General features: G+C 40.2%; 1 protein-coding gene across 2 annotated transcripts in view; it reads right to left on the bottom strand.

Moving 5' to 3' along the window:
* Nucleotides 1-14,434, bottom strand: part of cyfip1 (cytoplasmic FMR1 interacting protein 1) — a 28,776-nt gene that overhangs the window by 10,811 nt on the left and 3,531 nt on the right. Inside the window, exons 2-19 of one of the 2 annotated variants that reach the window (XM_044361247.1) lie at nt 11,336-11,456; nt 10,846-10,935; nt 10,200-10,277; nt 9,972-10,073; nt 9,690-9,871; nt 9,373-9,469; nt 9,070-9,198; nt 8,831-8,935; nt 7,857-7,948; nt 6,665-6,782; nt 5,904-6,026; nt 5,539-5,664; nt 5,266-5,432; nt 4,233-4,380; nt 3,063-3,216; nt 2,801-2,957; nt 411-507; nt 34-110 (exon numbers count right to left, since the gene is read on the bottom strand). In XM_044361247.1, the coding sequence (XP_044217182.1) occupies nt 34-110; nt 411-507; nt 2,801-2,957; nt 3,063-3,216; nt 4,233-4,380; nt 5,266-5,432; nt 5,539-5,664; nt 5,904-6,026; nt 6,665-6,782; nt 7,857-7,948; nt 8,831-8,935; nt 9,070-9,198; nt 9,373-9,469; nt 9,690-9,871; nt 9,972-10,073; nt 10,200-10,277; nt 10,846-10,935; nt 11,336-11,452 (2,159 nt within the window). In that variant the 5' untranslated portion in view covers nt 11,453-11,456. The remainder of the gene's footprint in view (nt 1-33; nt 111-410; nt 508-2,800; nt 2,958-3,062; nt 3,217-4,232; nt 4,381-5,265; nt 5,433-5,538; nt 5,665-5,903; nt 6,027-6,664; nt 6,783-7,856; nt 7,949-8,830; nt 8,936-9,069; nt 9,199-9,372; nt 9,470-9,689; nt 9,872-9,971; nt 10,074-10,199; nt 10,278-10,845; nt 10,936-11,335; nt 11,457-14,434) is intronic. The other variant, XM_044361248.1, reaches the window with a different exon arrangement.

Genomic DNA, 14,434 nt, shown 5'->3' with positions numbered 1-14,434 from the left:
TCCCCAGATACTCACAAATGGATTTTCACCTACCTTCCTGCTAGAATCTTGTAGTAGGCAAATATTTGATCAGCCAGCTTGTAGACGAACTGATCAAAGCACAAGTTCACCTGAAATCACAGAAGTTCAAATTAACCCCACATATACACACACCACCTTTTTGGAACAATATTGGTTGCATTTATATTAACAGCTACATAACTAAGAAAGCACTGAAATAATAGCAAATACTATGGACATGTGACTGAAAATAAAATTGGATGCATAATGTAATGTTAATGTTTTTTGACAAATAGCATTGGAGGCACACAATACTTACACATTAGAGAGGCTAAGCTTGTAAAGATGTAAAATTACAATATGATAAAAGCAAAACACTCATGTTCATGCCAAATATTTGAATCTATTACCTCAGCTTCTATTTCATCGTAAAGGAACTGCTTCCTGAATTTGGTCAGGGCGTAGTGTGCACTGTCATTGTACAAATCCAGGGGATACAGCACATACCTGGAGGGGATTCAAGCAAAAAAAAAGCTTTATACCAACGTGTTTTCATTTGGATTCAAGAGTGAAGAAGATGTCTCTACAGATGAACTACGGATTTATTCAACAACACGAACACAGGCTGAGATGGGAATATAGCAACTTGGAAAAGAATAGACAGAAAAAAAGATGGAAGGCTAATGGAAGGAGACAGTAAGGCCTCTATATTGGGCACTGGGCAGAAACACAATTATATCTGTCAAACAGATAAACCCTATCCTGATGTGTCATTTAAGTCTTTTCAGACATAAGCACAGAAATGGAAAACTTAATTAAAATAAATGACAGGAGAGCACTGCTACACTGTCAATGTGATTCACATTAGCAGAACTCAACTGTTCCCATATCCTGTACAGTTAGCAGAGATATTTGGTCATAAATTTAATTTGATTTCATAAAATCATTACTGTCGCCATCACATATCTATATGGTTAAAATACAGACTTCTTAGCTATTTGGGGTAAATTAGTGTTTTAATTCCTGCTCATTTGTGTTTAATGGATTATGCAAAACCTGCCTCATCAAAATAATCCTGCAGCAAAGATTTAAAATAGACATGAAAACATTTACGGCTCATCCCAATTTTTAGGATTTTACCCGGGGTCCTTTTTGAAAATATAAGGCAAGACGAAATAAGCACTGAAGTTGCTGAATGCCTCTGATCAGTCACAGCACTGATAATGTCACACAGCCAGAACTTTGGCTTAAATTTGGCTAGAAAAGGGCAAAAACACAGTATGGTGTCTTAGTTCACTCAAACTTTAAATTACACTACAGAGAACTTGTTTGTTTCATAGAGAAAACAAGCAGTGGTGCCATTTCTTAACACTGACATTTCTAAATCCATAGTTACTGCTTCACTAGATCCTAAAGTCTCATCCCAGAGTAAGACAACAGTTTCTCCAGACGTCTGTGAACTTTAAAAGACAGAGGTCTGGTAACAGGAGACGCTCCAAGCATCCATCTAGCTTACCACTGCTAGGTGGATGATTCACATTAGATAATTGTGAAGAGCTAAAGAAAGGCTCCTAGAAAGAGTAACGTGTGTGGATGTCCAGAAAATAATGCGATGAAATTTGGGGTGAGAGGGTGACTGCAAGGCTGCATGATTCTAGACAAAATAAAGATCACAATTGTCTTCATGTAGACATAAACAATATGACCATTAGATACTGAAGGATACACAGCTCATATGCTGCTGCAACTTGCTACATTTAAGAATAATCAACCAAGTCTGTCATCTACTCTATAAAGAACACTTCTGAACAATGTTTTCCTGTGTTCATTTTTTAAAAAATGATAAAAATTGTAACTAGCACACAGCTCACCTTTAGCCAGGTGTAACATGTGCCTCAAAACACTGAGGCCTAGTCCAGTTATAAAAGGAGACTGCTTTCATAATGCTAGAGCAGTTGTTATGCAAACCATGTTTCCATCTTCAAACTCCAGCACTTATTAAGAGCCTGTTCATGATAAAGTCATTACTAATAAAAATGAATTGTCAGGCTCATGTTTGATTCCATAGTTCATCTGCTGTGGCCTCAGAATGATTCATCTTTTGTTTTCTGCCTCCACTGCTGCTCAACACCTAACGTTAGTTAACGTTGTTTCATCACATCAGGTAGCACAGCGTGAATTTGCAAAAAAGCAATGAGTAGAGTTTATCTCACAAAGCATTCATTTCCTGGTATTAGAATTCGGCTGAGCAGCCGGCGAGGATTTTTTACAGCAGTTTTCCTGCCTTCTTGTGACATTTCAGGTGGTTGTACAAGTTTGCGGAGTTACATTTACTTCCAAAGTAAAATATCTGCTTTTAACTGTCATCATCATCTTTGAATCTGGTTCCACACAGCACAACTTTTTACAGGCTCAGTGTTTTTGTCAGAACTGGGGGCGGAGGAATGTACTGTATTTGCTCTTCCTAACATTGCTGGATTCTCACAACTCCTACCCCCTTTGTCCTGCACAGTTAGTCACATGGAGTAATGCTCACTTATCATTTGTTGATGCAACTTACAGAGAAATTAGGAGCGTTTGTTTTGATGCAATGAATCTCTAAGCTAATGCAAACACTGTAGAATCACTGTCATAAAAGATCAAAGATTGTAATTTTATTTTGATTAATTGTGCAGCCTCAGATGAAGATCTTTAATTATGTGAATTTAAAGTGTGACCCAGTTGAGAGTAATAGAAAAATAATGTTTCTCACACATTCCCTGCAAAAAAAAAAAAAAGAAAAAAAGATAAGCATCCTTACTCCATCATGGAAGCTTCCTTGGTCTCCAGGATGTGGTCAGTGAGGATCCAGGGCATGGACATCTCAATGGGGAACTGGATCCTGCGGCCCATGGTAAGTTCCAGGAAGAACTCCCTGAACCAGAGCTGGGAGAGGTCGCAACACTGCTGCAAGGTTTCTGCATGGAAGAAGTGGGTGGACACAGGTTTTATTACAGATTTTACATCACAGAGCTGTTACACAGCACACAAAAGGCTCCCAGGAGCTACAAATTTCTCCTTACCACTGAAGTTTAACAGATGAGTATAAAAGAAGGACTCGCGGTGAAACTTCTCAATGTCCACGATGGTGGGACCTTCCAGACTGCTGCGCAGAGTCTTCTTAGAGCCACTTTTATCAGCGATGAGAGACTCCAGCATAGTCCTCACCATGTAGAGCTGCATATAAAACCAAAACAAGCCCGGTAAGTGATTTTTTTTTTTTTTAAGAAGAGCCACAAGGGGACTGATATCTTATTAATGCCAGCACAGCGGTGGTTTTACTAGCCACATCAACCGCAAACATCACAGATCCTTCAAATACCGGTATTCTAATCTCATAGGTGAGTGGCTCGCATAAAAGCTCTCCTCTACATGTCACAGAAAACTATCTCATTAAAAAACCTGCACGTAAAATCTACCTGAATATTTACCAGGAGTGTGAAATGTCTTCTTTTTTTTTTTCCTAGTCTTTCCACAACAGCACATACACATCAGCAGGGAGGCTGTAGTACATTTTACTTTTGATTGTAGCTCAAAATAAGCTCTGACTTCACATCAGTGGGCAACATTTTCTTAGACCCGTTTTTATAATCTCTATCATCTACTACTGAAAACACTGGAGTTGAAAAACTGTTGATTCGCTGTAGATAAACACAGCGGGTGATTGTGTAGCTGGGCTTTATAGTCCTGTACCTGGAAACTAGATTAGTTCTTGGAACTGAGCACTAAGCTGATAAATCTGGTTGGTTCATGCAACATAAGGTATGCTAATACAAAATGAAAACATGTGTGATATATAACATAATTGCACAGATGATTACTATTCAGTACTGTATGTAATTAATTAAAGGGATAGAGGGACAAGCTCTGAGAGAAAAGGCTTATTATTAGTCCTACAGAAACAATGCAGAATGCAAAACAGGCTGGTTTATGAGGCAGAACAGCCCTGCAAGCTCCTATTATCTGCTCTATCCAGAGGTGGTTGAGCTTTGGCCTGACATGTTGAAGACCTCGGCTCAAATCAGGTGTGCTACAGGGGCACTGTGAGCTTCATAAGCCCGATTACTGTTGACTGGCAGCTGCCTGGGTCACAGTGTGTAAGACTTCAGGGGTGTGGGAAAGGATAATGAGAAGAATGATAATGCAAGTTGGGGTAGAGAATGTGTTCATCAGCAGAGGCGGGAAGGTGAGACCTGTGTACTGGAGGGCCCCACGGCACGGCGAGGAACCTTGATGTCAAAGCCACCCTTAGGATCCTTTTCCCCACGGAGGGCAGGATCGTTGTGCGGCTCCCGGCCGGTTTCCCAGTCGCAGATCGTCTTTCGGATGGCCTGGAGGACGCTGAAGTAAGAGAACAAATATGGTTATGACTAGTTGTATAAGCAGGAACGGGGTTGTGGGGCCGTCAAACATCGGCTAGGAGGTTTGGATACAAGCACAAACAGTTACGCACACAGGGATAGCTGCATTCAGCTTCCATTGTGAATAATGAATGGGATAAAGTATGCAGAACATGAAGGCTTTGCCACGAGGCCTTAACAGCTCAGTGGGGTTCAATCTATTATACACTACAGAGATTTAGCTGCACAGCAGTTTACTAGAGCTTTCAGGGAAATCTGCAGGAAAACAGATTCACAATCACATTTACAATAACCATACAGTGTCAAGCAGGAGGACATTTTCCAGTAAGTATGGTTATGAAAATACCGCAAAATAACAATTCTAATAAAATATCTTTTTATCATTCACTCCTCGGAGCCTGTAAAGGGACATAAAAGCTTGTATTCACATCTCTCACAGATAAATTAGCCTTCAAAAGTGGCAGAAATTCTGCAAAATATTCTTTAGTTGTTGACGTTTTAGGGCACAAACAACTGTATTAATATGCACATATAGTCACACAGATTTAACAACAATGGGATTCATTATAAAATGAAACACTGTTGTCCAACACGCAAAAATATTCTAATTATTATTAATTATTGATAATCTAATATTCTAATTGTAACTACATTGTCATATTTGACTGTATTGCAACACAACATGTAAATATGTTCAGCCATCATGTCAAGGTTTTCCAAATGAATGTATATTTAATACATTGACTTTCTTTATGTAAAAGGACTTGTTTCCCCCCAAAAAACTAATGAGAATTTGGTACAGAGTGAACAAGGTATGTAGAAGTGATGTGCTGACTAGAAGGCTGATTTGTCATGTGATCCGTACCTCTGGATGACATTTTTCTTCTTCTTGATGGCCTGCCGCAGTGGGTCACGCAGAGTGACTTGAGAAAAGTCCTGCAGAGCCGAGTAGATGGTGTGACGGATGGCGTGGTTGAACACACTCTCCATGCGTCCCATCAGCACCTGCAGCCCCTTTATCATCGCCATCACCTGCCAAAAACAGAACGTTCACCGATGATGAGAGTGCTAGTTGTTCAGAAATGTACGTATGTGGTTGAGTGATCGGATAATATGGAACTGAGGAGTCACCACTGACCTCCACGAGGGCAAACTTCTCCTCGCTCGTGTAGTTGTATCTGGTGGCTCTTTCGTATTCCTCAGCATTGTCAGGACACTCCTTGTTTGAGTACTTGTCTGTCGGATGAACCAGTTTCCAGGAGTACTGCGGGGAAAGTCAAAAAGTTTAAAAAATTTGACCAGACAAAATTTATTTTAAAAAATCAAGCAATCAAGGAGTGATGAGCTATTCATTAAAGCCACCGGTACAATATTTAACCGCTGCAGCTTTAATCAGTGGCAAAAAAAAATTACACAAAATAAAAATCAATACAGTCTCAACTAAATCAAAAGAAATCATTCACTCCATGTATTTTCTTCTCAGTATAATTCATCAGTCCTCACCACTTCCATGACGTGGGCGCTCCACTGGGAGAGCAGCTGCATGCCCTGCAGGGCCAAGTCAAACAGCTTCCTATACTCAGCATCTGTCTTCTGGGCTTCCTGACGCCCTGATCCGGTTACCACCTACATGGACACAAATTAACACACTTTTTCAAAACACAGAAGGCCCGCTCTATAAAATCCTGACTTACTCATAGTGCAAGTTAGATAATTAAACTATTCAGTGCCTTTAATGAAACAGACAGAGTGAGAAAACCCTGCACAAAATAGCACCATGGGAGATGTGATCATTAAAATGACTTTCCCCGTTCTAGACATTTCTGTTTCCAGCGCATCAGTGATTCTGATCTGCGAGTCAGTCGGTTAAATTTCCAGTTGAACCACACTTGATTGTGACCCTTGAGCTTTGCCCTGAGCAGATGTCTTGTCCCCCCCCCCCCCCCCACTGGGGCAGATGTCTTGGGGCAGATGCAACATCTGCTGAAATGTTTGTTACATCATCGCTGGGAATTCAAATGTCCCACACGTAAGAGGCCGCTTTTAAAGCCTACTATAGGTGATTGTGTGACAAAGCAGCCAGGTGTTGGATGTACTGTTCCCTTTTTTAATAAGAAAATATCTGAGTGCACATAATGTACTGATCCACTCTTCAGCACTGTCAGCATGTGCTTGTTTTAAAGACAATCTAACACCTCACTGATAACCAATTTTCAGCAGCGGCGTACCTGGGTGTCTAATTTAAAACCTTATTACATACTAACCTCACTGTTACTATAGCGAGCCAGCTCCGAGATGAAGCGCATATGATCCTCGCGGATCTGAATCATCTGCTCACAGATGTTGTACTGGGGGCTGCTGGATATAGATGTGCAAGTCCACCTGGGGGGTAAGACAAATGTGGATATGTTCTCGTTAAGAAAGAAGACGTGCCGACACTGATAGAAAGAAAAAACACCTGAGGATTTAAGGATAAGAAGAAGAAGAAGAAGCAGCAGGATGCTATTTAATCGCAAGATAAGGAAAGACGTGTTGGTTCAGTGTGGCTACACAGACAATACATGATAGTTGGATAAATTCATTGTTGTTTTATGTCTCTTCAGGTGAGTTGTTCATAATAAAAAATGTTTGCCTAATTCTTTAAAAAGGTATGAAGTGGTTAAACAAGAGAAAAAACAAGACTTTCATTTCATTACTAATTTGACAATCATATCAAAGATCATCCCTATTTATGAGGATATGACGGACAAATAGGTAGAAGCATTTATCGTTCAACAGCCAGAAATAGTTTCAAGCTGAAATGTGGCCTTTAAAAAGGACAGGTTGACAGTTTATCAAGTCTGTCTTAAAACAACAGTCAGATACGTTTTTTTCTTGCCGTAATCATTCCTCCTGTTCATACTGGTTATTAGAAGTTCCCTTCATGACGCACTTACAATGTAAGTGATGGGGGACAAAATCCACAGTCCTTGTTTTGAGAGAAGATATACTTTAAAGTTCATCTGCAGCTGATATGTAGTAGTAGAGGTAGATATCTTTCAATGTTATAGTCTTTTTACTGCCAAAGTCACTCTTGTTTTTTGAATCACAAAGAGGGAAGTTTATGCTAAAAAGACTGTCACTGTGGCAGATATCCACTTGATATGACAAACTCAGGCTGCTGAAGCTGCTGAGAGCACATTTGAAGTCGATCTTTTAACAGCCAGTATGAACAGGAGGATTACACTGTTCCTATGGACACCTGACTGTTGTTTTAAGACAGACTGGAAAAATTGTGAACCTTTTCTTTAAGAGCAGGACAAGACAAAAGTTTGAGCTTTATCAACATTATGATGACCATAAATCTTTTATCATTATCAATATGGATAATGCTCTAGCTTGAGTTTGAGATACTCACTAAATTCCACCTGAACAACAGAAAATGATTGATGGTGATTGATGATGATTTGCTCTTACCTGGATTTGTTCTCTTCAAAGTGAGCGCTGGTCTTGATGTACCTGGACAACTCAATCTGCATGTCACCGAACAGAGGAACCACCTGGAGTTGCTGTGAACACCAATGACATGAGGAATGTATGTTTAATACCATATTAAACAACAAAGTTCCAGGTCAAACTCACTGAAAAGGTGAAATGAATGAAAACAAGGACAAAAACACATTTTGGTTTCCAAAGAAGATAAATTCAGGGACTGATTAAGAGAAAAAAAACAAATGAAATGACATTAATTTCAAAGGAACACTCTGCTGTAAATCAAGCATTTAGAGTTGTAGGTGTAGGTAGGAGTTGTAAGACATAAAACTAAAACTGGAACTTGTGGTCATTAGTTTGCTTGTTTTGTTCTATTAAATTCTGAGAAATTGCACAGGATGAATATTAAGGCCTGTTATGCAAGACTTAGCATTTCTAGAAATTCTTTCTTGGTGTGCAAAGCCTTATTTACCACAAGATGATTGTACATTTCTTTAACAAGTCATGATTTGCCGGACACCAACACTTCCTTCAGTTACTCAGCATTACTGTCAGGTTCAGGGTTACACTCCTCTAAATGGAAAATCTGGATCAACATGTAATAGTGAAGAGAGGGATTTTATGGATTCACTTCATGGCCACCAGACATTAGGTACACCCTGGGGTTACTGAGGATTCATATCATTTAAGAGGCAATTATAATCAAAAATCTCATTACATGGAGATTATAGTTTTTGCATGAAACACAGTAATGACCAAATGTGTCTAATGGTACTTGAGAAACACGGACATTTAGTGTTCTCATTCCCTTTTTTTCTTTCTTTGCCGAGCTGCATTATGACTGCATTATTACTTTAGTATCTCTCTTATTATTTGTATTATGATTATACTGCAATGTACTGTAGTGTCATTAATTACACATGAACACATATATTTACCACATGTATACACCTCCATACCTTAAAAAACTTGTCTATCTTGGTGAGGTTAATTCTCTTCTTGGCGTCTAGTTTGTAGATGTTGCTGCTGTTTCCGTCCATGAGGTACAAGCCAAAACCCATTACCTAAGAAGTGGAACAGTGGTTATATATAGGATGTCCATTACTGCCAACAATACTCTGGTAAATTGTTTAGAATGAGCAGGATCACACAGGCAATCATTAGCCAATCCACACTGGCAGGTGTGGGGCTTACTTACTTTGAGCAGCATGTGCTTCTCACTGGGAGTGAGGTACATCTTGTTCTCGTAGTAATCGACACACAGGTTGACAATGTCGGCCAGCAGCTCTTCGTATCCATTAATCACTTCCAGCTGCTGCTGCAAAGACTGGCAGACGGTACAGAACAGACAATTAAATGGTAAATCATAACACAACCAATCATTTGGTTTCAATCGATTCATTCCCCATTTTAATGTTCTGTACATTTACTTGCAAGTGTTTTAGGTTAAATGGTTTAATCATAAATGTTGAATGAACAGTGTGATACATATCTGACCAACCTGAGTGATTTTGTTGTGGTTTGCAAGGAACATGGACAGGTTCTGAGACTCCTGAATGGACGAGGGCTCAGACATTTTTCTGAGGAACTGAGCAGCACTGAACGAAGCCAAGACAGAGATTTTGTTTTAATTATTTAAAAAAAATAACACCAGGCAGAATATAAGCATCTTTCATCAGTCAGTGAGGTAAAAGAGGGCAGATAAAGTATTCCTCAGGGATGCTGACTGATGCTGCCATCTAGTGTCTGGTAATTACAGTGCTAATATCTTGGGGGGGGGGGGGGGGCAGGGGGGGTTTCATCAAAGTTTCTGAGTACCGTTTGTAGGCGGAGTGGTCATTCTTGACGCTGCATTTCATGTTCTTCAGCTCATCCAACACAGCGAACATGTTGATGAACTTTCCCAGCGTTAGCAGGTACGCCTCGGAGACAAAGTCCTTTCTGCGCTCGGTGTGACAGAGACGACGCACCTCCCCGCAGAAACGGTCGATAGCTGTGCGCTGGAAGAGACAGAGAGAGAGAGAGAGAGAGAGAGAAGATTGTAGATTAGGTTGAGGCAGCGGTTAAGGAGAATCCCTGCTGCTGGTAAAGTGACATTACCTGGAAGTACATGAAATTCATCAGCTTGGTGACTTCAGGCTCCAGGACCTCCACTGTCTTCTCATAGATCTCCACTCTGTTGGGCTGTTCGTTGCATTTTACCTACAGAAAGAGAGAAAGACATAATGAATCGCTAAGGAGAAGTCAGGTAAAGTGAACGAAAGAGAACTTTTGTTCAGAGATATTATCACATAAAAACATACAATGGTACCAGAAAACCATGACTACCTGTGGTATCGCACGCGAGCAGCTCCTCCAGGTGTAGAGCATGATGGCGTACCCCTGCCCCTCCTCCAACATTTCATTCTAATGCAAGAAACAAAACTTAAGTTAATACTCAGTCACATAACTGTGCTACCACCAGTAAAATGTCCAAACTGGCTCACATTTAACCCCCCCAAAAAAATCTAAAACACAAAACCACACACATACGGTAAACATGCATGCACCGTTGCTTCTTTTGTAAGTCATTTATTCCCAGTGGGTGGCAGCAAGAGCGAGTTGCTTTCAAGCCAGCCCTGCCTCCGCACAAAAAGTGCTGTTTGATTCAGACCCCCAGTAATTATCCCTCACTAATTAGACACAAAGCCTCACTATTCCTGCTAGAGATGGCCCCAAAAGCATCCGTTTGTCCTCGGGCCATTTGAGAGTCTCGCTCCTGGCCCCAGATCCTATGAGCTGCCTGCTAAACAATGCCAAATGCTCTGGTGGGACAGGCAAGTCCCTTACCAGGCCTCGTTTTCAACGAGCCTTTGACCCCATTCTGGTGAATTTATTCTCTCCATCAAGTCATTACTGAGGTGAGAGAGACAACTGACACTCGAGAGGAAGCGCTAATCAGTCACTTCTCATATATGCGACCCTGCTACTGTACCATGCTGGAGTGGACGGTGGCCTGCTCGATGTATCTGGCGATGCCTGTGACGAACGCATTTCGGTCCTCAAAGTTGGTGTTGAAGTTGGGCTGTGGGAAGAAAAATGACGTTTATGTAAATGACAGTGGTACAGATATTAAGCATATAACAGATGAAATATAGTAATGCTTACATTAATGCTACAAGTGATGCCAAAAATATAACACATGATTATAATACTATGCTCATATCTTTTTAATGTTGCCTATCCAAATATTTGCATTCATTGTTTCTTGCTTTAAGAATCTAGCATGGAGATGATGGGTGTTAACTAATTGAACAGTTGTTCATAATGAAACTGCTGTATCGAGAGTGAGTTCGAAAAGAAAAACAATGTCTCTGACTAGAACAATCATTATGAAATAATTGCATGCCCCAGAGGAAGTGTGCTCTACAAGTCTGCATGGATGAGAGGTTGGACAGCTGCAAAACACAGCCATCAGAACTGACCTGGTACATGACCGAGGAGGGGAGAGGCTCGATGCATGGCTGCTGGTCCGGGAGTGGCAGCTCCTCCAGCAGGTCCACGTTGGAGAGAGCATCCTCTAAGGTCACGGTGGACGTCATGCTGCTGAAAAGGTCAAAAAAAAGAATCATGTTTACAACTTTTGTCGCAAAACGCAGGACCTACAGTTAATATAATACTATAGAGCAGGAGAGTTCACACCAAACCACAAATATGAATAGTGTTCATCCTCTGGGTACCATGAATGTCTGTACAAAACTTAATGGCAATCCATTCAGTCATTTTTGAAATATTGATGAATAATCACCATATCATTTTGGTTAAATAAACAATTGAGATATAGCAATAGAGATCCAATGTTACTATCCAGTAGAGTAGAGGGATATCTTACAATATGGATAAAAACCTCCAGTATCATGTTTCATCTTTTCAGGAGGGCTGATAAAACAAACTCTTCCTTAGAAATTAACTGAGTTGGAGATGTTAGTGGATTAAAGGCAAGTTAGGCAAGGACATGGGACTTCAGCTCCCTATACTACGACTTTAGTAGTCGTTCTTGAAATATTTCAGTCTGGATGTTGGTGGCCAACCAACCAACCGACACAGATGAAATCCCTTGAGCCAGGCCGCTAGCACGCCTAAAAACAGCATAATGCATTTTTTTGGTTTGATAATATGAGACAGTGTAGGATGGGGGAAGAGAGACTTTTTTTGGGGGGAGAAGGAGGAGGCTCGGGTGTCAAGCATTAATCAGCCTGGAGGCAGCAGCAGAGCAGAGGATGGGTGGGGGAATTAAACTGAACTTCATGCTGAAAACCCGCCAGAGACAGAACATCTTTATCTCTGAAAAATCACCCATATTCTCTGCACTGTGCTCATGTACAGACAAGCATGTCAAGAAACTGCTCAATGTACAGTTATTAGTGTGAATATGACAGGAATTTCCCCAAAAGTCATGAGTATGATTGTGTCATCAATTTGTATACTAAATGCTAATAAAGCGATAAACCATTTCAGAGCAGGAATGATGGTGAAGAGTCACTCTTCAGTTCTTTAGGGAAAACCCTGATTACAGCAATTAAATCACTGAAAAAAAACACCTTTCTCCCATTTATTAACCGCTATCAACAAGATCATGTTTGAAGTCAATAAAAATCAGTTAAATGCGAAAAGATTAGCGCGGTATCAGTCAGAGGCGTGGTATGCTTTGGTTTGCATTCTCACGCTGCTGCTGCTGACTGCTGACAATCAAAAAACCTATTGCTATCAGAACTGACAGTGAGTCAAACAATCCACAGTGACTATCCACCGACACAAAAGCCTGGCAGTCACTGCGTGCACAGACCCGGGGTCAGAGGAGGTCACTGACCTCCTGCTCTGTAGATGGAAGTACGGCACAGAGCACAAAGAGGAGAAAGGATCCATATAATTGAAGAACTACTACAGGATACTGCATTTTAAAATTCAGCCTAATATTACATCTGACACACTGACAAAGTGGCTTTCATGTCTCTTATAAAACATTCACAGCAGATTACTTGTACAGGAGGTCATCTGAGAAAAGAAATGACAGTTGCCATGGTACTTTCAGTTTGGAGATTGCAATGGCAAATACAGAGTCTCAGTCCCACCCATGTGACTCAAGGGATGTGGCTGTTGAATAATCACTGCATCATTTTGTTTAAATAAACAACTGAGATATAACAATAGAGATCCAATTTTTACTATCCAGTAGAGTAGAAGGATATCTTATAATATGCATATAAAAAACTCCAGTATCATGTTTCAGCTTTTCAGCAAGGCTGATAAAAACAAACTCTTCCTTAGAAATAAATTGAGTGAGAGATGTTAGTGGAACAAAGGCCAGCTAGGTGAGGACATGGGACTTCAGCTCCTTATAATATAACGTTAGTAGATTTTATGCAAAGAATACAGAAGACAGTAACTGCAAGCCCGAGCGTGCAATCTACAAAGATCTCTACAAAGTGCACAGTGACCACAGCAAACTGCATCCCATTACAAAAGCAGCTGTAAGCTTTTGATGATGAAAATGAACCTTTACCTCTACCTTTAGGACCTCCATGCATTAATGAGATTACATAAATTAAGTTATTTCAAATGCCAAAAAGATGTATAGTCAAATTACTTAGTCAAGTTACTTTTTGAGAGACTAATAGTTTCACAGTGGCTGTAGCAGAGAAGAAGAAGGCTGCAAGCTAGTGAACATGGATGTAAACAATGTAGGATTTAAAAGACTTTTTTTTTTTTTTTTTTTTTTTTTTTAAATTGGCTCTGCAAATGTTTTACAAAAAAATCCACGGGGTACCTTTAAGGGCACTTCTTGGTAAATTAGGCTATGTTACATGTGTAATTCTGAAAATTCCTTTTTAATAGTACAACACCATTCCATCATTTTTTTAAAGCACAAGAAGGTCTACTGGGGGTCAATAAAGCATCTTGCTCTGAACAACAGTATCATATACCTGACAAGTAGATTTATCACCTCATAAACGTATAAACAATGAAATGCAGTTCCTAGTTTGGACAATGACACATTATTTTGGCTCTGTACTCCAGCGCGATGAACTTGAAATGACACAATGACTGTACATATTGGGTGAAAAGTGTAGGAACTGCAACCTTTTTAATATATGTCACAGTTCCTCCACTGTTCACTCAATAACCTTTACATTAAAGCTGTAAGTCAGAACTTGATCCTCATAGTGCTGCATTTCATATCCAATGTGTTGGAGTACAAAGCCAACGAAACTAAAACCGTGTCATAATAAACTTAGAGAGTAAATATAGCTGTGGTTAATTGCAAAATGCAGCTTATGAAAGAGGGAAGGAAGTCAAATGGGAAGATCTATGTAGAGCGGTACTCAGAGTGGGCTATGTCTCATTAATGACTTAGCCAAACATCTTTTTTTAGGTTGCCAAACTGGACGGCAAACAGTCAAGCAAGCAGCATGGAAGACTTCAGATCAGTCATCTCAGCAACAAAACAGGGAAGTATGAGTCCCAGACAATGAGAGCATGTGATGTGGGGTCTTCTTCATGACAGGGGAAGGACTGAAAAACTG

The sequence above is a fragment of the Thunnus albacares genome, chromosome 9 (genome assembly GCF_914725855.1).
Source record: "Thunnus albacares chromosome 9, fThuAlb1.1, whole genome shotgun sequence".
Classification (NCBI taxonomy): domain Eukaryota; kingdom Metazoa; phylum Chordata; class Actinopteri; order Scombriformes; family Scombridae; genus Thunnus; species Thunnus albacares.
The sequence above is the reverse complement of the archived record's forward strand: the minus strand, read 5'-3'. Positions and strand labels throughout refer to the sequence as shown.